Below are 25,946 nucleotides of genomic sequence, written 5' to 3'. Positions count from 1 at the left end.
AGCTAGGTTTCAAATACCTTTGTGACTTAGATACACTACTCTGTTATATCATTTGTCAAAGTGCTTACATATGCTTTTCTGACTTCAAACAAAAGGTAAGGAAACAAACCTAGGCTAACCTCCTAGGAAGGTTCCTAATTTTAGGCTGCCATAATTAAGTTACATTTTCTAAATTATATTTAAAACAAAATGCATCTTAGTCCTCAAAAAGGAAACATCTCAAAAGTATGAGGCCAGGAAGGACTACAATGTAAGATCCTGTCTCAAACAAACCAACCAACCAAGAGGAAACCCCTCTTCCCCGATGCCCAATTCCACCTACACGCTACATGCTCTAATTGTGGAGGATTTCCATGTTGTTTTGCAGTGCTAGGGCTTGGACCTGAGGCTTTCACACATGCCTGGCCTGTGCACTACTACCACTAAGTCACACTTCCACACCTGTTATTGTCTACTGTTTCGCCGCAATGTATCTAGTTATGGATTCTGAATTGTAATGAAGACAATGTCAAGATGGCGGAGTATTTACAAGGAAGGACAACCAAAATGGTAACCCCCCAAACGAAGCTATGAAAAGGACAGAAATAATGGTTGGTATCTTCTCAAAGAAACAGTAGAATCAGAAACGTTCACCATAGGAAACAGATAAAGCAACATGACAGCCATCTTCAACACACAAACTTGTCACTCCGAGTCCACAAAGATCAATTCTGGGGCCCTCCACCCTCTCATCCCTAGGAGCTCAAAGTATGAGAACCTCAAGAACAGGGCACAGGATTCACATGCAGCATGGACACGCCCTCCCAAATATTTATCTTAGATTTCTTTAAATCTAGTAAAACGTAACTGTTATGCATATAATTGTCATTCAGTATTGTTTAATAATAGCAAGAAAAAAGTCTGTTCAGTACACATCACAGGCCTAACTACTTCTGATCCAAACTAGCTGATGCTGCAAACATAAACCCAAGGATAATAGGGGGTGGGGGACAATTGTCTATGAAAAAAGAACAATTACTCTGTATCACTACAAAAAATAGAGTTGGGAACAGTAAACGGAGGAAGTTTGGCTCCTTGCAGGAGATCTTCCTAACACACCAAACAAAGGAGAAAAACAACAACAAGAAACCTCACCGAGTTTACTTCCCCCATATGGGTAGAGATCAAGCACAGATTTGATGACCCCCCTGCCAAACACATATAAAAAAGGACACCTGTATTAGGAAACATGTGACATATTTCCTCTGGTGTCCTTTCCAATACTGAAATTCCATAGTTTTTGTGGATACACTGATTTTTTTTCCCTCATGAGCTTAGCCTGGAATATAAGTAATAAAGCTAATTCTCACACAGGTGTGATGGTGTGAAAGTCCACAGCATGTGGGCAGTTTTTAACTAAAGCATTAATAATATACCACAGGAAGAATTTTTGTAACTTCCCTGTGTTAGATTCAGGAAACTAAATGCACACATTCCTGGTCCCATTTCCTACATTTTAGTTTGTTTTTATTTATTTATTTATTTTTTTCCTGTTTTAGTTTGGTTTTTTTACAGGATTTAAAAGAATGGTTTGTTTCCTCTTAGCCTCTGTACATCAGCTAGTGATGTATCAATTTCCAGAAGAGTGGTATTTGTGTGTTTTACCCCTCCACCCCGAGTTAAATAGTGGGTTCTTATAGCCTATATACAAATGCTAAGTCAGTGCAATACTTAAAAACAACAGTAACTAGTTCTTACTGTCCTTGGCTTGGGTCTTTCTGAGCACTCTATTTCTAAAAATAGAGAGTATATAACTCTGGATACAATAGAGCAGGATTTCGTTTTGCAAATTCTATCTCCTGTCTCCCATCATGACCTCAAGACAGAACTAAGAGATATTAGGAGCATGTAGGCAGCTCAGTGGTAGAGCACATAAGCAAGCACAATGCCCTGGGTTCAATCCCCAGAACCTCCACTTTAATTCTAGGGCTGAAGAGATGACTCAATGGTCAGGAGCACTGGCTGATCTGCAGAGGATCCAGATCCAGTTCTCAGTACCTACATGGTGGCTCAGAACTATCTGTAACTCCAGTTCTAGAGGATCTAACACCATTTTCTGGCCCCCATCGGTGCCTCACACACATACAGACAGACAAAACATTGGAGTAAGCAAGGTGTTTTTTTTTTTTTTTTCTTTTTTGTTTTTTGAGACAGACTTCTCTGTATATCCCTGGCTGTCCTGGAACTCACTCTCTAGACCAGGCTGGCCTCGAAGTCACAGGGATCCACCTGTCTCTGAATGCTGGAATTAAAGGCATGCGCCACCTCTGCCTGGCTTAAATGGTTCTTCTTAAACATTATTATAAAATACAAATTTTGGGGGTTGGGGATTTAGCTCAGTGGTAGAGTGCTTGCCTAGCAAGTTCAAGGCCCTGGGTTGGATCCTCAGCTCAAAAAAAATTTACAAATTTTGTACATTAAAATATTATTTTTCTTACTACAATTTCAGTCTTTGACAAATTCATCATTTGAGTAATATTAAAATAGTGGAATTAGGGCTGGTGAGATGGCTCAGCAGGGAAAGATGCTTCCCTTGGAGCCTGAGTTCGATCCCTTGGTGGTCCTCTGACCTCCACATACATGTTCCTACACACAAATAAACCGAATGAGAAATTTTGTAAAATCTAAATCAATAAGTAAATAAAACATAGCAGGTTAATTTCCATTTGATCAGCAACACTGTGATATAGTCGGCACTCGGCCTAGCAAACAATTTCATTGTCCACTCACACCTGTCCACCAGAGCTTTCCTAACTTCTGCCTCCAGACAGAAGTGAGACCTGACGTGATTCTTCCTCATGATTGGGGTTCTCCATAAACCCTGATACCCATGTACTAACGCAACTTTACCCCCAGAGCTTGCGTTTCTGTTCAAGTGTTAGGTTCATTCGGTTCTATCCGTGCACTTCTCTTTAACATTGTCCCTTTTTATGTGGTTCAGGCAACTCCTTCCAACCCTCTGAATGAAAGCGGACAAATAGGGGAGAAAGGAATGAACTGTGAACACCTCAAACAAGAAAGGTTGCTTAAAAACTAAGTGTCACATTCTGACAGTTCAATATTTCATGACCAATACAAGGAATGTGCAACGACACTGCAACTTTAAATCTTTCCCTAGGTGTCAGTCTCTCTCTCTCTCATTGTAATGCCAAAGGGAACAGCAATCAGAGTGGAGATGTTCAACGTGATAGAGGTCAGGACACCATCGGATCAACGTACCAGAAACACGACCTTGTTTATTTTTTTTCCACAGTATTATTGTTTACAGGGTGCTTTGCTCGTGTACCTTGTGGTTCTTAGCTAAAAGATGAAATTACAGCCCAGGATGAAGCGCTCAGGCACACATCCAATTTGTGTTTCCATCTCAGAAAACAAAAAGCTTCTAAGGCCCTCAGGCTGCCATTCAAACTTGGAGGCTGACATTTCTAACAGCATGAACCAGAGAATGGCAGAGAGAGTGATCTAATGCATTTCTGACTTGTCAATCAAAGATCTCACCTCCGCTGTCTTGTAAACAGTTGGGGGCCATCTAACTACATTCATAAACCTAGGGAGAGCTTACTGCCAGCTGGGGTGCTGGAACCACACACTCTGGCTTCCACCACCAAAACCATGATTCAGTTTTATGACCACACTGCAAATAGTGCATCGGCACATTTCCAGGACCATTGAAATGGAGCTAGAGTAGGGAATAAAAAAGAGATTCTGGTCAAATAATGTTATTTTCAAGCTGTTGGAATCCTGTATCCATCTTATCCTCATTTTACTAATCTCTCTCAAAGGACTACACTATGCTACAGTTGATATGCTTAAAAAATTAACAACCTGCCACTTAAAAAAAATCTAGGGGAAATGCATTAATATTGAACTAGAAATGTCCCTTATGGTTTACTATCAGTAAAGAAAGTGATACAAAACAGTGACTAGTACAAAAGGTAGAAACTACAGTAACAACAGCAGCTTCGTTTTAAAGAAGCTAATGAGGAACTTACATTCAAATATAAAGCTTTTGATACTTATAAATAGTTTTATATTTACTAGGTAGGAATGATGAGTAGGTTTATGTAGAACATGAAAATATAAGATGATTGCTAACCCCTCATGGTTTCTCTTATTTTTTCCTCCTTTTTTATTTATTATATTTGTGTTTTAATTTTACACATCAGCCATGGGTTCCCCTGTCCTCACCCCTCCCGCCCCCGGTTTCTCTTACTTATGACTATATGGTCCGACACATTAAAAAAAAAAAAATGAGACCCAATCAAGCCAAGACTTTAACTTGGTAATTAAGGTTCATGTATGAAAAGGAACATTTGCTTTCTTCATGCAAATTTTACAGGGAACAGAATTGTAACAATTCAAATTCATACCAAGAAACAGACAACAGCTTTTCACTGTATATCTATGAATGTAAAGGAAGGTGACAGATAACCCAGCAGGAAAAGATACACTGCACAATCTTGCTGCCACATCCCAGTCCCAAATAACTATTTCAAAATATAACAAATCTGGTCTCCAGAGGACTGCATGTGAGAATAGAGAAAAGCTCAAATCTATTCAATATCATGCTCAGAGAAAAACAAAACCCATGTGCACCAGTTCCTAATAGTACAGAAGTATAGTTCTTAGGGTCCTTTGAAGCTACAGTCAAATGTATGTGCTTTTGGTTTGCTCACATGCTTGTCCATTAGTTTTAAATAAAGCATTCTTAAAACACCCTGGCTTAGGGTTAGGTATTTAGCTCAGTGGTAGAGCGCTTGCCTAGCAAGCGCAAGGCCCTGGATTCGGTCCTCAGCTCAAAAGAAAAAACAAAAACCAAAAACCAAAAAAAAAAAAAAAAACAAAAAAACAAAAAAAAAACCAAAAAAAAAAAAAAAAAAACCACCACTCTGGCTTAATCCAGGTAGTGGTGGTACACATCTTTGATTCCAGCATTCGGGAGGCAGAGGCAGGTATAGCTCTGTGAGTTCAAGGCCAGCCAGGTCTACAGAGTGAGTTCCAGGACAGTCAATGCTACACAGAGAAGCCCTGTCTTGAAAAAAAAAAAAAAAAAAAAAAAAAAAAAGGAAAACATCCTGGCTTAAATAAATGACAGTTTTCTGAATACTGCCTATCTACCAAGATTCTTTAATCCTGACAGTCCACATCTCAAGTCTAGAAACCAACACAGGAGTCAAAAGCCAAACAATAAAATGCTACCACATAAACTAGAACAACAAACATGACCCCAATGACTCCTCAACAGCATGAAGAAAGCACATACGGAACTACAGCCTCTCCTCAGACAAACATGGAAATAACAAGAGCTCTTCGCGTGTAAAGAAGTAACATGTACCTCAAGAGAATACAGATGAATCAAGTGCCCACAGCAAGAATCATCTCTCAGCTAGGGCGCCTCCAAAGGCCCCCATCGCCCTCGCTCCGCCAGCTCAGTTCCATGCCTGTGGCTTTCCTTCCTGGCAGCACGGGTCCTGACTAACTATCCCTTCTGCCATCAGAGGTTCTGCTGGAGCTAAAGCAGTTGAAGGAGAATCTACTATTATTCAATACTTGGTGAATGAAGAAATAAACATTTGGTGAATATTTTTATTTGTATATCCATCACGAAAAATAAGTGTTTCAAGGAAATCTGATTTGTCTCAAGATGATGATTATTGCATATTCTAAACATTAGATAAAGTCACACATTACTCCATAAATGAACATTAGCTACATTTGGACATGCCAAAACACCCAGCAATAGAGGAATGTGTTATATATAAGAATATAACAAACTTGAAATAAAAAAGAATTCAATAACCACACAAGCAGCTGGAAAGACAACCAGCCCAAGATGTCACTTCTTCAATATAGATTATTCCCAAGATAAGGCAAAAATGTAGCAAACTCAGATCATTTCTGTTTTTACAATTGAAAAGTATATATAAGTTGGGCAGTGGTGGCGCATGCACTTTAATCCCAGCACTTGGGAGGCAGAGGCAGGTGGATCTTTGTGAGTTCGAGGCCAGCCTGGTCTACAAAGCGAGATCCAGGAAAGGAGCAAAGCTACACAGAGAAACCCTGTCTCAGAAAACCAAAAAAGAAAAAAAGAAAGAAAGAAAGAAAGAAAGAAAGAAGTATACATAAAAGATAAGAATATTTTAAACATAATTCCACTATATTTTTAAAAATTTTTGTGTTTCACACACAATGCATGCACACACACCCATGTGAACACATGCACACGTGAACACACACACACACACACACACACACACACACACACACACATGGTTGGTGGGATGACTGGTGTCAGCCTTCCTTCTTACCTCAAACAGAATCTGGAACCATGCTGGTGGCAAGGAAGCTCCAGCCACCCTGCCTCCACCCTCCACAGTGCTTGGGTTAGTTAGTTAGAAGACTTGGCTATTGTGTGGATGCTGTGATTTGAACTCAGGTCCCCATGCTTGCACACCAAGCACTCTTACCTCTGAGCCATCCCAAGTCCCCTCACTTTAAAGACATGACTTTCAAAAGTATATTTCTTACACTTCACACATATGCTTTAAAACTGGACTTAACCAAGACTAAAGGGATCATTTTCAGTCAATATGATGATTTTCCACTTTTCTCTAGCCCAATGCTCATCATATTCAGCACTTTAATTCTACCCCATTCTTTTACAAAGTAAAGGTAAGCTGCAATGAAGCAGTCCAATAATGGCCCGCATACACACTGCTCTGAGGATAAAGATGGTGACATCACTAAAACTGAACTGTTGTTGGCTGGCAGTGCCATTCTGTAATAGCCTGGAATGTGCATTTGTTCATGAATAAGAGTCCAAATTCAGTACACAGAATTAACTCAGAGGGGATCATCATAGTGAGTTGTAAGAAAGCCAAATATATAAAATTGGAGGACTTCCCATAAATCAGATTCAGCATGTTTTTCTTTTCTCTGTGCAAATGTGTGATGTTTGGAATGACTGTTTAATTATCATGATTTCTTTCTGAATACAGAACATCTGTATATATGTATGTTAAGGGACTACCAGCAACATAATGCTTCCTCTTTTCTTATTCCGTATTTGTTACTGGATAGTTTTCTTCAAATTATCTAAGTCTGCTCATTCATTAATTCAGCAAAAGTATGAAATATTACTTTTGACAATGGAAAATAAATGAGCAAAACCTAGTCCAACCTTCAATGAATTCAGTCTAACAGAAGACAAAGACACAGATACTCAGAGCAGATTAGTCACCCTGTGGCAGTACAGCACAGTCTGGGAACAAATGTGTGACTAGCCTGAGAGAGAAAGGAGTGAAGATCACAAAGGTTTTATCCCATCTCAACCTAAGCTCAGTCTCTTAAAGACCAAGAGTTACCTAGAGAGGTAAACACACACAGGCAAAACAGCTGTGAGTGGCAGGATGCTCAGGGAGAGTGGTTAGATGATACAAGACAGAGATGCATCAGTTTGGTCAAATGCTGCTAGTTTCAAACTTCTTTGTATTTTCCACAGCTAATAATAAATGTTTGATTTATGATTAAAATAAGAATACAAATAATAAGAACATTTGAAAACAAACTATTAATAATTTGTCTATAAAAGCCTATGCATACATGAATGCATAGTTAGGTCATCCCAGCCTAATAGAAGTAAATATGTTAATAAATAATAATAATTAAATTTATATAATTTATTATAACCTTTATATTATAATTGTATAATGTAATATTGTATTATATAAATTGTTATAAATTATTGTTATTATTAATTACTATTATTGGAGACAGGGTCTCATGTATCCCAGGCTGGTCTCAAACTTGCTATGTAGCCAAGGATGAGTTTGAACTTCTGGTCCTTCTGGAATTACAGACATGTGCCATCACATCTGGTTTATGAAATGCTAGGGATCAAAAACAAAACCTCATGCACAACAGGAAAGCATTATACAAACTGAGCTGCATCTCCAGCCCAATACTGATCACCTTCAAAGAGAAAGACTGGAGCTGGAGAGATTGCTCGGTGGTTAAGAGCCAGGCTCAGATTTCAGGTAACCCTGCACCTGAGCCCTAGTCTCCTTCCCACATGCCAACCTCTGGGCTTCCTCTCTTTCTGGTCTTACAAGCAGCTCTCTTTCTGCTTACATGAAAAAATTTGACTCCTGTGATGTAATCAACAGCCAACTTGCTCAATTTATTCTTTTGTTTCCTAATAAAATCTCTACAAAGGGTTGGAGAGATGGCTCAGAAGTTAAAAGCACTTATTGCTTACTGCTCATGCAGAGGATCTGGGTTCAGTTCCCAGCACCCACATGGTGGCAAATCCAATGCCCTTTTCTGACCTCCATGGGACCAGGCACATACATGCATGCAGAAAAAACACTCATACACATAAGAACATCTCTAAATAAGCTTTTCTCCTAATAAATTCCAAAAGTAGTAACATATAGAGAACATATTAAGCTTTTAAAAATTACTGCTGACTTTTAATTAAAACTAGAAAAGGCTCTGGTAGTGAATTGGTTCAGAATTACTTTCTACTTTAATTCAAAATTGCTTTAGGACAAATAAAATTTTGAATTTTTCTTGGTTCTTTGATACCAAAGCCAGAAGGTTTAAACACATACACATAAACATGCATGCACACATACATTCATATAAATATTTTTTGAGACATGACCTCACAGATTCCAGACTGGGACAGGGTTTCTCTGTGTAACAGCGCTAGCTGTCCTGGGAACTAGGTTTGTAGACCAGGCTGTCCTGGAACTCACTGAGATCCACCTGCCTCTGCCCCTGAGACCTGAGATTAGAGGCGTGTGCCACCACTGCCCAGCCATGGTACCTCTCTTTTAAATTTTATATCTATATAGGCCAGACAGTCCTCTGATGATTTAAACAAAGCATAACCACGAATGCAGAAACATATATGAAAATTCACTTGCCTTAAATTACTCCAGACACTAGATGTATCAAAATGAAAGAATGCCAGTATTAATGACTTATTTTTTTAAATATTTATTTATTTTATGTATATGAATATTATACCTGTCTTATCTTCAAGCATACCAGAAGAGGGAACCAGATCCCATTACAGATGGTTGTGAGCTGCCTTGTAGGTGCTGGAAATTGAACTCAGGTCCTCTGAAGAGCAGCCAGTGGTTTTGTTTGTTTGTTTGTTTGTTTGTTTGTGGAGCTGAGGATCGAACCCAGGGCCTTGCACTTGCTAGGCAAGCGCTCTACCACTGAGCTAAATCCCCAACCCGCAGCCAGTGTTCTTAACCACTGAGCCATCTTTCCAGCCCCATATTAATGTTTTAAATATAGTTCATTAAAATGTCCTATCTAGCCAGGCAGGGGTGGCACACACCTTTAATCTCAGCACTCAAGAGGAAGAGGTAAGTGGATCTCTGTGAGTTCGAGGTCAGCCTAGTTTACAGAGTGAATTCTAGGACAGCCAAGGCTACACAGAGAAACTCTGTCTTGAAGAAGAAAGAAAAAATCCTATTGACATACATTTTTGTTGTTAGTGTTATTATTATGGGAGGATGTATGTAGGCCAGGCTGGCTTCAAACTTGCTATGTAGCCAGACTGACCTTGATCCTCCTGCCTCCACCTACAGATTGTTGAAATTATTGTATACTTACATATCCTCGAGGTTTATTATGATTATTTAAAATAAATTAATTATAGTGATATTTTATTTGTACTGAAATGTGATTTTATTTGTATATTAATACATTTGCCTTGAGGTCACAGCAAGCCAGAGCAGAAGCTGGGCGGTGGTGGTGGTGCACACCTTTAATCCCAGCACTTGGGAGGTAGAGCTAGGTAGATAAATCTCTGTGTGTTCAAGGATACAGCTAGCATAGCGACACACGCCTTTAATCTCAATACAACCATAGAAGACCTGGAGGTCTGCACAGACAGGCAGTGAGGAGGAGGTCATGTGGTTGGGTTTATAACCAATGAGAAGGCAGAACAGAAAGTCTATAAAAACAACAACACAGGAAGTAGCTCTCTTGAGGAGAGGAAAGACAGAGCAGCAGTGAAGGGTAAGGTTTTCAGCTCTCAGCTATTGCTCTGACTTCTTGGCTTTTAACTCTGCAATTGGCTCTGTGTTTCTTATTTAACAAGACGGTTACATCTACATTAATAGTATTTCTTTACTCTCATTTCAAACAATAAGTATCATAGAAATAAGCCACATGCATAAAATAAGTTTACAGTCCCTCAAAAAAATTTTTCCTTTTTATTTATTTATTTTTTCATATGTTACATCCTGACTAGTTTCCCTCCCTCCTCTCCAGCCAGTTCCTCTCCCCCCACCTCCTCTCTCCCCCAGATCGACTCCTTCTCCTTTCTCTTCCCCTCAATAATTTTTAAAGAGTGCATACTGTCCTCACAATCAGTAAAACTGCTATGTCTGGTGGCATAGGCCTATAATCTCAGACTTTGGAGGAAGAGGTATGAGGATTGGTAGGTCGAGGCCAGCATGGGCTACACAAGACCTTTCCTCAAAATACAAGAATAATGTTAGTGAAATGACCCTTCTATAGTCAGAGTGTTACACATCTAATCAGGTCAAAGCTGTGCTCAAATCCTCCCAGCACCTTGTCCATGACCCCTTGAGTCCTAAGTGATTAGGTTATCAGTAGCTTCCCTAGGATTTTCTCATTAAGTTTCCATTTCCCCTGTCATCTCTGAAATAGTTCTGTCGGGGAGTGGGGGGGGGGTGTTAATGTACCCGAGCCATACCTATCCTCAGTCTCTCTCTGTTTAAATGATTCCTGCTCAGTTTAGACCCTCAGCACAGGTTACCTGACCCTTCTTACCCCAACTCTGATTAGACCAAGATTACTTTGTAGTATTTATGGTGCCAGAGACAGAATTCAGGGTCCTGTGCACACCAAGCAAGTATTCTTACCACTTAGCCCTGATTCTAATCTCTGCACATCTTTTATAGAATCAATCAGTCTGGGGAGATTATGCCTTTGGGATTATGTGGCTTCATGCTCTCATGCTCATTTCACAATGGAATATAAATATAAAACCCTACACACACACACATATATAAAAACTATCAAATAAAAATTGGCTTCTATATACACAAAAATAAATTGGTCTCATCGCATTCCCAAAACAGGTTATGACACCTATGTAGTGAAGAATTAACCTTATTCAAAAAGAAATCTGGCCTTTACCCTTGGTTATCAAGAAGTAGTCTCTAGGCTTCTTGACCTCTTGCCAACAGAAGGGGGGAATCTTAACTACTGAGCCATCTTTCAGTTTGCCTGGGAACTTTAGATACTGGAAATACAATCTACATTGAGAGCTTGAAGCCACACTGTATCAGTTTTAACACCAAGAGAAGATAGGCTTGGGGCCTACAGGAATGGGCTGGAGACTAAAAGCCAGCTATGTGGGCAGTAAGCAAATAAATCTCAATAAACATGACTTTGGAGGTTGGTATATATTACCATACACTGTGGCTGGGAGGCTATAACATCCATGGTTCTGTGGAAAGAAGGTGATTAAAAATTCTACATTTCAACTCCTCCAAGATCCTTTCCTATATGTCTCTTCAGGGTTTTTGTTTTGTTTTGTTTTGTTTTGTTTTGAATTAAGTACTTCTTAAAATTATTTATTTAGGGATGGAAAGATGGCTTAGTGGTTAAGAGCACTGGGCTTCATTCTCAGCACTCACATGACGACTCACAACTATCTGTAACTCCCGTCCAGATGAGTAAAACTTTCTTCTGGCCTCTGCAAGCACTGTATACATGTGGTACACAGACATACATGCAAACACCCATACACAGAAAATGAAATAAATTATTTGTGAGTCTGTGTCTGTGTGTGTGCGTGTGCGTGTACGTGTGTGTGTGTGTGTGTGTGTGTGTGTGTGTGTGTGTGTGTACATCTGAGGACTGGGGGGAGTAAGTTCTCTCCTGCTATCTTGTGGGATCCAAGGATTGAATTCAGGTGACTAATCCTTACACACTGAACAATCTCTCTGGCCCTTGGATGTTGCCTTTGGGTAAGTTTAACCTGTATCCTTTTCCTGTTAATAAACTGTATCACTGCTTTCAGTAAATTATTTGAATACTTTCAAGCAAGTTCTCAAACCCAAGAGTGACTGCGGAACCCATAAATGTACCTAAAGTGAGGCCAATCTTGAAGAGCCTACTCCCTGAGACTTTACAAGCTGATTAAACTCAATGAAATAAAATAAAAACCAAAAGGTTAGTGGGGCTTGGTGACACACACCTTTAATTCCAGGGTTCAGAAGGCCAAGGCAGGATGCACTAGAGTTCCCGGCCAGCCTGGGTTATAAAGTGATACTCTGTCTCAAACAAAACAATAGCAAAACAAAAACAGAAAACTCAAAATCAGCAGAAGGTTAGACAGAGTTCTTCTTAAGGTCAGTACCTTCCTCAGCAGGATACATTGTTAAAAAAACAAACAATACACAATTCACCCTGGGATGAATTGACACTCTCATATTATCATATATACTCTCTAACAAAGCAACAATGTAGATGATGATGATGATAAAAGCAACAACTACTACCATGTGTCCACTCATGTCTATAGTCACCACTTAACAGATTTAGAAAAGGAGCATCAGGGTTCAACAATTTGTTCAGGATCATACTAATAGTGAGTGCCTCTGGTGGTCTGAATGAAAATGGCCCCCATAGGCCCATAGGGAGTGGCACTATTAGTAAGTATGGCCTTGTTGGAGGAAATATGTCACTGGGGGGTGGGCTTTGAAGTTTCAAATACTCAAGCCAGGCCCAGTGTCCCTCTCCCTCTCCCTCCTCTCCTCTCCTCTCCCCACCTCCTGTTGTCTGCTGATCCAGATATAGAACTGTGGGGTACCTCTCCAGTACCACATCTGCCTGTGTGCTGCCATGCTTACCACCAGGATGATAATAGACTAAACCTCTGAACTATAAGCCAGCCCCAATTAAATGTTTTCCTTTATAAGAACAGCCGGAGAGACGCTCAGAGGTTAAGAGCACTGGCTGCTCTTCCAAAGGTCCTGAGCTCAATTCCTAGCAACCACATGGTGGCTCACAACATCTGTAATGAGATTTGATGTCCTCTTCTGGTGTGCAGGAAAACATACAGACAGAACACTATACATAATAAATAAATCTTAAAAAGAAAAAAAACAAAAAGAACTGCTGTGGTCAGTGTCTCTTTAGTGTAATAAAAATCCTAACTTAGACAATGACAATGTATTGAAAAAGATTTACCTATTTTAGATGACTCATGCTTTACTATTTTAGAGTATAAGCAAAGGAAGATTATTAATGTTAAACTGTACAAAGGAAAATTAAAGTCTCCAGCATGATCATTGCTAAAACAGTCACTGAAGACTGGTAACTGTCAGCCCTTCCTTCCTTCCTTTCCTTAAGACTTAATCATGGGTACTTCCATATTTAGTTACAGCTTGTCTGTGAATTTCCTCTGAACAGATAATGAACTGCATAGGTTAAAAACAACTTGATACATTGCTGAGCATGTGGCTCACTCCTATAATTCCAGTTTTGAGGCTAGTCTGTTCCACAGAGCCTGGTCCTGTCTTAAACACCCCCCACCCCCGCTACAAACACACACACACAAACACGCACACATATACACACACAAACACACACACATACACACACACACACACATACACACACACACACACACACACACAACACACACAACACACACACACACACACACAAATTAAAAAACCAATTTGGGGTTTCTGGAGAGTTTAATGCTCTTTCCAGATGACCTGAGTTTGGGTCTCAGAACCCCTGTCTGGTGGCTCACAATTGCCTGTACACAACAGTTTCAGGAAATCTGGCACTCCCTTCTGGCCTCTTCAGGCACCTGCATATACATACACATAAATAAAACTAGAATATACCTAAAAGGAAAAAAAAAGACCATCTTCTATATTATTATAAAATGCTAGCCGGGCAGTGGTGGCGCACACCTTTAATCACAGCACTTGGGAGGCAGAGGCAGGCGGATCTCTGTGAGTTCCAGGACAGGCTCCAAAGCTACACAGAGAAACTCTGTCTCGAAAAAAACAAAAAAACAAAAACAAAACAAACCAACAAACAAAGCTAAACACAAATTCCAAATACCTGAAGTGAATCGTGAAGAGCCAACACTTCTGTCAAGGGGACAACCCATGCATGGTCCCTAACCATAAGCTCAAGGGGACAACCCATGCATGGTCCCTAACCATAAGCTCAAGGGGACAACCCATGCATGGTCCCTAACCATAAGCTCAAGGGGACAACCCATGCATGGTCCCTAACCATAAGCGCCGAGCACCGGGTTCTTTCATTTTTGTCTCCAGTGTCCCGTTCTCTTCTTCGATAGCTCCTCTTACATCACAGACCTGACCCCTGGGCCTCTAAGAAAGACTGAGAGGAACTAGAACCCACCAATCATCTAAGACCAACTGAACTGTCTCAAAATGAACATTGCATCCACAGTTTTACCACTCTGAAACTAGAAACCATCTTTAACAGACAAGCAACAAATAGTTCTGATAAATTACACACACACGGATAGTAAGCATAGTAACTCAAGCATTAAGAACACAGTAGTCATAAGAAAAACATTAAATATTTGTACATTTAATTTCAATCACCTAATCACATGATTTGACCTTATGAAAGTCCAGAGTGAACACTACATTCTGAATTGCTATTTAGATTGTTTTAAAAAATAGTATCATACAATGGGGAGGGGCTAGGCTCTCCTTCAACTTGGTATGCCAGACTTTGTTGACTACCATGGGAGGCCTTACCCACTCTGAGGAGTGGATGGGGGTAGAGTGGGAGGGAGGTGAGGAGGTGGGAGAAGGGGAAGAAGGGGGAACTGGGGTTGGTATGTAAAATAAAAAAAATTTTAATAAATAAATATATTTTAAAAATTAGTATTATGATTCTATAAGATCTGAAACCCACCATCAAGTTGTGCTATGTCCATTTTGACAAACCAATTATGATAAAGTTTTTTTTTTAATGGATTAAGTCCAGGTCTACATTAAAAGTTAGTCATTAAAGAAATACTGAGAGATGTGAAATACAGCCTATATAAAGGAGAAGAGGTGGATGTAAGTAAAGCATAGGAAAGAAGAAAGGACATACTAATGAATTAGACACACATACCCCACCAACAACCCATAGAGACAGAGAAAGTACCTGGAAAGCTGTGAGTGCGCCAGTCCCTGGGTTATACAGGCATCGCAGCGAAGGCATGCTGTCCGCCAGGCTGGAGCAGCCCAGCCACAGAGACCTGGGCATAGAGCACTGCAGAGAGAGGACAACTATGAGATGGGACAGTAGGAGACAGGATGGCAGATTACAGGACTTTTCAAGGGTTGGTTGAATGCAATATTCAAGTTGTAGCTGGCCTTTATGACAGAAAGGCTGCAGAGGGGGTGAGATGCAGTCTCACTATGTAGAACAAGCGGCACTCTGCCTGCCTCTGCCTCCCAATTGCCACCACAACCAGCTACGATAGACACATTTTCAAGAAACATAGTACATGGTGGTTCTAACCCTAGAGAAATTCAAAAGAAGCACTAGCAGCCGAAAGGCAAGAAAGAGAAAATAAGTTAGAGGTCCAAAAACCAAGAATGCCATAAAATTTGTCCCTGTTTTTCTACGAATACACCTGAACTAGGAAACTTATTTCTTTTTTGTTTGTTTGTTTGTTTATTTGTTTTCAAGACAGGGTTTCTCTGTGTAGCTTCGAGCCTTTCCTGGATCTCCCGCTGTAGACCAGGCTGGCCTCAAACTCACAAAGATCTGCTTGCCTCTGCCTCCTGAGTGCTGGGATTAAAGGTGTGTGCCACCACTGCCCAGCTCAGAAACTTATTTCTTAAGTATAACTGACTGATTCGTTTCCTTTTTGGACCTTAACCATCTTTTATAAATTCATCATAAAATGAAATATTATACAAACTAAGCAGAAAAAAGAGAACTTTGTGGTAGCATTACAGTATTAAGAATGGTAAATCAGAAAACAAAATAGCACATGATAATTTTTTTTAAAAGTAAAAGCATTGTATCCCTAGGGCCCTGACAGAAACCAACACTGCATAGTTTGCATATGTTTTATGTATCCTGTTAGTCTGTTATTCATTAACCAAAATGCACAGTTAACCATAGCAGCTGCCTCTTCATCTTTCCAGATGGATTAAAGGGGGTGGGGCAAGAAACAGTCCAAGCACAAACAAAACAACAGGGGAAGAAGAGCAGGGGCTGTGAAAGCTGAGGTACTAAAACCTTCAGCTAGAAAATTATGAGAGAGAATAGTGTATTCAGTGAGCAAACAAAGTACCAGTTCTAATGACACTAAGCACTGTTATTATTGTACTTTGAGGCTGGGGCGGGTAGGTTGCAGGTATATGTGCATGTACGCGCGTGCGTGCGTGCGTGCGTGCGTGTGTGTGTGTGTGTGTGTGTGTGTGTGTATGTAGGTCAAGGGTCAACCTCAGGTGTTGCTCCTCAGGAGATATCCACCTTGTTCTGTGAGATGAAATCTCTCACTGGAACCTGAAACTTGCTGATTAGGCTGGCTGACCAGCAAGGGCCAAGGATCCTCCTGTCTCTGCCTTACAAGAGCACATCACAGTAGGAAGCAGTAGGTCTGGATTCTAGTCTTTACTTTCTGTGCTATTTTCTAAATTCATGAGCATGAATAGACAAGTACTTTGACCTGTAAGTAGGAGTCTAGATTGGATCATTTTTGGAGCTTAGCATCTGTTTTCCTTATTTGAATTATAGATAGTATGAGTAGGGAATACTGTATCTTGCATCTCATTGCTAATTTCTACTAATTATTTAAAGAAATAAAAGAACTAGAGCATTATCTCACATTCTATACAATTTTTCTTGTGAATAAATGACTTCTCTATTTTAAAATAGGTATTTATTGAGTGTGGGTGGGTATTTAGTATTTTAGTTATTATTAAACTATCACAGTATGTTAGGCCATTCATAACGGCTCCCTGTACTGGCTGTATGAAAGCAAGCACACTGTCCTCCATCAACTCACCACCTCCACCTTTTAGCTGGCTCTGGCACGTTAGCTATTTGATATTCTACTCCAACGCTTACCTGAGCCCTAACACGTTTAAATGTACAATTCCCACGCTCTTTACTTTTGCCGTCTACAGCTACCATTTAAGTCTGTGTCTCCTCGGCACTGTCAATTTCAGTCCTGTCCAGCTGATCCTGGCACTTGAAATACTCAGATTGGGAAAAGAGAATGAAGGGGACAGTTAGGAGGATGTAAAGTTCCTGTCACTTTGAGAATCCCTGAGGAACCAAGAATGTCTTACTGGGGCATTCTGGCTGCTCTTCTAGAAGATTGGAGTTCAATCCTCAGAACCACAAGCCCACATAATCTAATGCCCTCTTCTGGCTTCCACAGGCATTGCATGCACATGGTGCACAAACATGCATGCAGGTAAAACATCCATACACACAAAATAAAAATAAAATGGGGATTTAGCTCAGTGGTAGAGCGCTTGCCTAGCAAGTGCAAGGCCCTGGGTTCAGTCCTCAGCTCAAAAAAAAAAAAAAAAGAATGCAATGTAGAAAGAAAACTATGGAGAGAAACAGAGTAAGCCTGGAAAACAGCTGGTCATGAGGCAGTACTCACACATGGAGCCACACCAAAGCCCTCTGCACAATGCACGGTAGGTACCACTGGTCTAGAACTCAACCACAACCCCTTCCTTCACAGTCCTGGGGTTCTTCTTTCTCATTACAAGGTACATATTTATTTGTCTTTGTGAGAGCTTCATGATTTAAGTTTTGAAGGCATTTCTTCCAGGAATTGTCTTCTGTTTTCCATATGAATCTGTGCTATTTTTTCTACCACTTGATGAATTATTACCTGAGCTTCTTTCAGTGTTGTTCATTCTAGCAGTCCTCCTTATTCATACATCCCAATACTCCATCAAAACTCTGCTTACCCTATCTATTTAAAATAAAATTTCAAAATAAAATTACGATCAATAATGAGCCACATACACCCAGGGAAGCCACTATACATACCAGTGTGATTTCCAAAATAGTATTAACTTCCAAACACTACACAGAGGATGCATTCTTGATTATTACAAGACAATTGGTATGGGTATGGAAACTGCACTTGAATATAGTGTCACATTTGCACATTACCATAAGATTTTACATATTATGGCTCAATTTAAAAACCAATTTTCAAACTGGTTTGTATTATAATAATTAATCTTATTCATACTGGTAAATGCTACTTAAATCTTTGAAGAAAACATCATTACAAAATAAGTTGAGTCGCTTCTCGGTCTTTTGGTTAAGATCAAGTGTAGTATCTGTTCTTATCAGTTTAATATCTGATACGTCCTCTATCTGAGGACAATATAGTAAGTGGATTTTTGGAACTAGGAGTTGGAATAGGAGCTTGCTCCGTCCACTCCACGCATCGACCTGGTATTGCAGTAAAATAAAAAAAAAGTTAAAAAAAAAAAGTTGAATAGACTCTAACTTTACCTGTTTCCTTCTTTCTTCATATTTAAGAACATTTTTAAAATGAAGGGAGAGAAAAGGCCAAAGAAATTTAGGCACGAGAGCAGAAAGCACTGCCATTTTGCCTGCCATGCCCATATGCATTCTGTGCCTTTCAGGCCATTTTTATGGATCAATTTTACATGAAGACATAATACATGTTCTATCCATCTTTTAATGAATATTGCCCTTGATGGAATTGTCAGGCCTGTGATCCCAGCTACAGGAAGCTAATGCAAGAGGATCACACATTCAAGACCTGCCTAATCTATGGAGTGAGTTTAAGGCCAGTCTGGACAAATTAGCAATACCATATCTAAAAGAAAAAAGGTTAAAAGAGGCTGGGGGTTACAGCTCAGAGGCAGAGTGCTTCCAAAGTGTGTGTGTTGCGGGGGGGAGGCCTAGGTTCTATCTCCAGGACTGAAAAAACGTTTCCAAGTCCAGGTATGGTGACACATGCCAGCAATTCCAATCCGTGGAAAGCTAAAGCAAGAACACTGAGGCTGAAGCCAGACTGGGCTCTATAGCAAGGCCAGGTATTCAGGCTAATAACTACTTAAGAAGCTCATAGTTTTCTAAGATTTGTGCTGCCCTTGCTTTTTCTGTTTGCAAATTATATTTAAATTTCTAAACTTCTCCCATCCTCCCAACTTTTTTGGTGGGATCAAACCCAGGGCCATGCTAAGCTAATATTTTGCAACTGAGCCATATGCCAAACCCTTAATTTTTTAAATAAACAAAAAGGAAGTAGGGGGTGTCAATCCAGCAACTACAACTACATTCCCACACTTAAATATTTAACTTTTACTCATCATTAAAGAACTTTAGAATGATTTTTCTTTGCCATCTCAAAAGCTACAGCATCAGTTAGTCGATTACATCTCATCCTGTGCTACACACACACACACACACACACACACACACACACACACACACACACAGTAAGTAAAAATAAAATTCAAATTAAGGGGTTGGGGATTTAGCTCAGTGGTAGAACGCTTGCCTAGCAAGTGCAAGGCCCTGGGTTCGGTCCTCAGCTCTGGCAAAAAAAAAAAAAATTCAAATTAAAAAACACTCTTAAAAACTGTAGAAAGTTGAAGACTGCAATATTTTATTTAAACAAAAACATATATGGGGGCAGGAGAGATGGTTCAGTGGTTAAGAACACTCACTACTCTTGGCAGAGGACCAAGGTTGGATTCTCAACACCATGGATAGAGGCTCTAACCTGTTCATAACTCCAGTTCCAGAGGACCAAATATCCTCTTCTGGCCTCTGCTGGCACCAGGCACACAAGCAGACAAAATGCTCATACACATTAAAAAAATACACAATAATCTTTTTAAAATAGTATATGTATCATGTGCGCGCAGCTGGAGATGTGGCTCAGCAGTTAGGAGTACTTGCTGCTCTTGCAGGAGCCTGGAGTCTATTTCCCAGCCCCCAAATCAGGCAGCTCACAACCAGCAGCTCCAGAAGATCCAAATACCACTTTTGGCCTCCACCAATGCTCATGTGCCTCCACCCTCACTCATGTGCACATACCCACATGTACATATTATTTAAAATCCTTTCAAAAATACAAATTTAAAAGCTATGCAAAATATAAGGGGTACTAAACAAGTTTCTAGTAAATCAAAGATTGAGAGAGAAGACTGAAATGTTGCAAAAAAAAAAGGTGACTGGTGTTTCAATAATACAGCATCACATGTCCATCATGTTCAAAGGCACAAATCCACCCTGAGAACCCTGAGAGCCTTCACTCCTCCCCCACACTTGACTGCCTAAAGTAACGCCACAGATTCTCTTCACTGATGGAGGGCCCTGCAGGCAAAGGGCTGGCCTCAGCATTTACTACATGAAAGCTGAATGACAAAAATCTCCTAAACTCAGGTCCCTGTTGGTCAACTTCTAGGAGTAATAGAAGCTATAATAATCAACAATAAAAAGATTGCCGCACTGAGAGTTTATGTATCCTTAAGCCATGGTAAAGAATTCCCTTTCCACTACTATATCAACTAAAAAATTCAGGCCAAGAGAAATGCACTAGTCCATATGCCTTGTAAGGCACTCTAACTCTTTAACTTACAGAGTCAATGATCACCTTTTTAAAAGAATCACGTTTTTATGTACTTGTTTATTGAGAGAGTGGGGGTTGTATATGGCATGGTGCACAAGTGGAAGGCAGAGGACAGCTCTCCTTCAACGATGTGGTCCTGGGTCAGGTTGTCAGGCTTCATAGGAAGGGCCTTTGTTTCTTAAACCATATCCTGGCCAATCCTTCAATTAGCACCTTTTAAGGAGCCCTATTTATTAGTTCACTCCAAAAATGAAACTACAATGAAAGATGCGCAAATCAATTTAGGTTATTACACAAAGCTGTAGAAAAACTAAATAAGGGTTATAAAATTTGCAAAATGTACTACTACTACTACTACTACTACTACTACTATTATTATTTTTTTTTTTTTTTTTTTTTTTTTTTTGGTTTTCCGAGACAGGGTTTCTCTGTGTAGCTTTGTGCCTTTCCTGGAACTCGCTTTGGAGACCAGGCTGGCCTCGAACTCACAGAGATCTGCCTGCCTCTGCCTCCTGAGTGCCTGGCAGCACAGTGGTAGAGGCCCTTGGTTCGGTCCTCAGCTCTGAAAATTTAAAAAAAAAAAAAAAAGAAAGAAAGAAAGAAAGAAAATGTACTATTATTAATAACAGAGTTCCAAAAATGGCAATTCAATTTGAAAATGCTCTGGGAAGACAGTATGAACTAGAGTCTGTAACAACATTTAAATTTATCCACCAATCAAATACTTATTCCTCATGACCAGAGTGGACACAGGGTATAAGGTTTACCAGATGGAAACTGTTCACTAAAAATCCGTGCTTCCTTTAATTATTCCATTTAAAGGGTTGTCAGTATTGTTGTTTTTCCAGGAAAATAAAAGATTCAGAGACAGTATAGTGACTGGGTGGCGATGGCAGAAGTAAGGCCTCAATGTCTGTCTCTCATGGGTTCATCAAATACCTACTCCATCTTATATTCCATTTCATTCTCACCTCAGTGCTCATACACACACACACACACACACACAACACACACACACACACACACACACACAGTGTGAGCACAGTGCTGGGAACTGAAACCAGAGCCTTGTGTATGATAAGCAAACAATCTAAGCTATACCCTAATTTATACTATTTTAGGGAGATAAATTAACACAAATAGTAACTACAAGAAAAAAAAGCATAAAAATAACACTGTGCTGTGTTAGACAACAAGTGTTATTGTTTTGTTTTTTCAATATTTAGACAAGTTCAGACATAAAGGGCTGGAGAGATGGCTGTACTGGCTGACTGCTCTTCCTGAAGATCTGGGTTCAATTCCCAGCACTCACATGGCAGCTCACAACCATCTGTAACTCCAAGATCTGACACTCTTACACAGACTTACATGCAGGAAAAAAAAAAAAAAAAAAACATATAAAATAAAAGTAAATAAATTAAAAAAAAAAAAAAAAGAAAGAGCAAGCTTTAAAAAAAAAAATTCCAAATATGCTCTCTGCCTCTTACTTGCAGTTCAAGATGTAAGCTCTCAGCTGCCGCCTTAGCTGCCTGCTGCCTGCCCCGGCTGCCTATGCTGCATTATCATGGACTCTAGCCTTCTGAAACCATAATTCCTAAATAAACACTTCTCTTATACATTTTTTTACTCTGACCATGAAAATTTTCAAAAAATGTGTCCTTAATCATCAGAGAACAGTGCAAACTGCACACCAGAGAGAAGAAACCATTGCTTATAGAACAGTAATATTACCGACACTACTCACTGTTATTGAGATTAAATCAGCTACAGTGTAAATAAGGCACATGTTAGAAGAAATCTTTTCATAATTCATTAACTTATTCACCTGTATAACCTCTGGTAAAGGACGATTAATCAATTACCAAAAGGTAAGGGGTACCTAGCAAAGGTAAAGAGATTCTGAATTATAGTATTCTAAATAGTAAACTATACATAAAAATAGCACTTTAATGCTATAAATTTGAGGTAGGTTAGCCTGGGCTAAGAACTTATTTCAAAAAGAAAGCAGGGGAGGCATTTTTAAAGTCACACACAGAACTGCACAGTTTATTAAGAAATAGGAAGCCAAAGGGGTCCAGGCCCTTCAGAACCTAGAAAAGTGAGGCCCACTCCTAAGACTGTTGTACTCACCAAACCAATGGCCATAACAAGGTGGGGAGGGAAAAGACGAGCCAATGGCAATTTGTAAGGAAAGAAGAGGACCAATCAGAAATAAGTCCAGTATTTAAAGTCTGGATGACAGGCTAGAGAGAGTCAGCTCAGAGGTTAACAACTGTGATGGCCGTTCTTGGCTGTCAACTTGACTACACCGGAATGAACTAAAACCCAGATGGCTGGGCACACCTGAGAGATTTTTTTCTTAATTAAATCATTTGAAGTGGGGAGACCCATTTCTCACCTGGATCTCTGAGGTGGGAAGACACACCTTTAATCTGGGCCACACCTTCTGCTGGCAGTCTAGATAAAGGACATGGAAGGAGGAGGACTGCTCTCTCTGCCTGCTTGCTCTGGCTCTTGAGCTCCCTAGTGAGTTCATTCACGCACTGGCATTACAAGCTACTGGATTCTTGGACCTTCTGTTGGTAGACAGCCATTGTTAGACTAGCTGGCCCACAGTCATTCTAACACACACACACACACACACTCACTCACTCACTCTATAAGTTCTGTTCCTCTAGAGAACTCTGACTAATACAAGAACACTTGCTGTTCTTCCTGAGGAACTGGGTTCAGTCTCCAGCACACACAAGGTGGCTCACAACCATCCATATCTCCAGTTCCAAGAAATCTTCTGGTGTCCATGGGCACATACATGCACACATACTCACACACATACATAAACAATAAAAAAATATTTTAAAAAAACCCTAAGTGATTAGAAGTGGCAGAGATGGACACTGACTCTAGCTGGGAGAGCAGTCTGAAATCATGATTAGGATATGAAAGTAAACCTCTAGTGTGTGAATAGAAAGAAAGGGCTTGAAAGCCTGAGTGAGAGCCTTTAATGGGAGCTAGGAAGGTAGTGAGTAGGTAAGCATTTGCTGTGCAAACTGGAAGACCTGAGTTCATACCACCCAAGAAAAAGTGGGAATGATAGTACATGGTCTGCAATCCCAGTGCTCTACAGCAGGGTAGAAGGCCCGACATAGCTAACCACAAACAATGAGAGAGATCCTGTCTCAAACAGGTAGATGACCTGTCCAATACCTGAGGCTGTCCTCTGACTTCCACACATGTGCCCTGGCATGAGCCTATCCTGGCTCATACAAATGCAACAAGTACACACACACACACACACACACACACACACACACACACACACACACACACACACACACACATCCATGTAATGATTACATATATATAGGAGTAATTGACTTCCATATTAAGTGCAGACACATTTGCTTAAAAGTGCTTTTAAAAATAATATATATTGGGGCTGGAGAGATGGCTCAGAGGTTAAGAGCACTGACTGCTCTTCCAGAGATCCTGAGTTCAACTCCCAGCACCCACATGGTGGCTCATAACCTTCTGTAATGAGAACTGGCACCCTCTTCTGTATATATAATAAATAAATAAATCTTTATATGGCTGAGCTGTGGTGGTGCACACCTTTAATCCCAGCATTCAGGAGGCAGGGGCAGGAGAATCTCTGAATTCAAGGCCAGCCTAGTCTACAGAGTTGAGTTCCAGCATAGTCAGGACTACACAGAGAAACCCTGTCTTGAAAAAACAACAACAACAACAATAATATACTAACTCATTTTCATTCTTGCTCTCTCAGGCTAATGTCAGTGTTTTTTTACTACATACTCTTTCAATAAAGTTATATATATACTACATACATTCATACACACACACACACACACACACACACACACACACACACACACCTCATAATAAAGGCATGGTAGTGGTACATACCTTTTAATCCCAGCACTCAGAGGCAGAAGGAGAGACAACAGGTGGATCTCTGAGTTTGAGGCCAACCTGGTCTACAGAGTGAGTTCCAGGACAGCCAGGTCTACACAGAGAAACACTGTCTCAAACAAACAAACAAAATAATGAAGCTTTTTTAAAAATGTAAGTGCTATCTCTCCCTGGTCTCCTCCCTATGTAAACAATTCCATTAAACAGTTGCTAGGTGAGTAGGCATCATGCTGGGTGACTGCAGTGGCCCAAGACAGGCTTTTGGATTCCAAACAGCATAAGAATGATATCCCTGGAAGAGGATGGGATGAGCCTGGCATAGAGCTGGGGACTAGACAGCAGTGAGAAGGATGACCTGAGCGTCTATACCCACACTAGGCACAGCAAGTGGCAGGAGCAGCACAGGTCCCTCAGGTGGGCACAAGGCACCACTGGAGGTGGAGAGACAATGGTCCAGAACTCAGTTTCAGACCCAGGTTGGTTTTTTGTTTGTTTGATTATTTGGGGGGGGGGGGTTGTTTGGGTTTTTTTGTTTGTTTGTTTGTTTTTTCCGAGACAGGGTTTCTCTATGTAGTTTTGGTGCCTGTCCTGGATCTCGCTCTGTAGACCAGGCTGGCCTCGAACTCAGAGATCCACCTGCCTCTGCTTCCCGAGTACTGGGACTAAAGGGGCCAGACTCAGGTTTTAAAGAAGGTAGAAAGCAGCACACTGTACATGCTGCCAAATGACCCCAAAACAGTAAAGAATGCTTCCATGTGATGTATGGGGTAGAAAATTGAGAAAATAATACATGAGCAACATTAGATGGGTTATAAAGGAGAACTGATAGGTCAAATAGGATAAGAGCTAGGCTTCTGGGGGGGCGGGGGAACCAGAATGAATGCTATATTGCTGAGTTATAACTGAAGATAATTCTGTGACACAAATGTATCTCGAGAAATAAAGTATGTATATGCATACATTTACAGACAAACAGACAGACACACACACACACCCCTAAGAATGCCTAGGATTACTAAAACCCTAGTAACCGAACACATTTCTTCATTAAACCACAGCCTTAGAATAATGAAGAATAAAACAGTAAACACATAACACTCTGAACATCAAATTAAATAGTGTTAACAGATTATAATTGTGGCGAGCAAACTTTAACATGCTCCCCTAATGGCTTCTGGCTCCTGGTATTTGTGCCCTTGTTTAACCCCATTTCCTTGTATGGGTAGGCCCTAGAATCTTGCTTCCTGGGAATATGACAAAGGCAATCAGATGTCATTATCCATGATTAGGTTACATAAAGTTAACTGCCATCTTGCTAAAGACT

At 40.2% G+C, this 25,946-nt stretch overlaps 1 protein-coding gene and 1 non-coding gene across 7 annotated transcripts in view; one reads left to right on the top strand and one right to left on the bottom strand.

Annotated features, from left to right (window-relative positions):
- Btrc (beta-transducin repeat containing E3 ubiquitin protein ligase) overlaps positions 1 to 25,946 on the bottom strand; it is a 181,437-nt gene that overhangs the window by 98,609 nt on the left and 56,882 nt on the right. For 5 of the 6 annotated variants that reach the window (XM_036170789.1, XM_036170819.1, XM_036170810.1 and 2 more), the window contains one exon: positions 15,253 to 15,360. The exons of the other annotated variant lie outside the window; for it this stretch is intronic. In XM_036170789.1, the coding sequence (XP_036026682.1) occupies positions 15,253 to 15,360 (108 nt within the window). The remainder of the gene's footprint in view (positions 1 to 15,252; positions 15,361 to 25,946) is intronic. 6 annotated transcript variants of the gene reach the window in all.
- Positions 18,381 to 18,570, top strand: LOC118576975. Its single transcript, XR_004944155.1, has one exon. It is a non-coding gene; the product is annotated as a U2 spliceosomal RNA (small nuclear RNA).

Source organism: Onychomys torridus, chromosome 1 (genome assembly GCF_903995425.1).
Source record: "Onychomys torridus chromosome 1, mOncTor1.1, whole genome shotgun sequence".
Lineage (NCBI taxonomy): Eukaryota > Metazoa > Chordata > Mammalia > Rodentia > Cricetidae > Onychomys > Onychomys torridus.
Note: the sequence above shows the minus strand (reverse complement) of the source record. Positions and strands in the feature narration are given on the sequence as shown.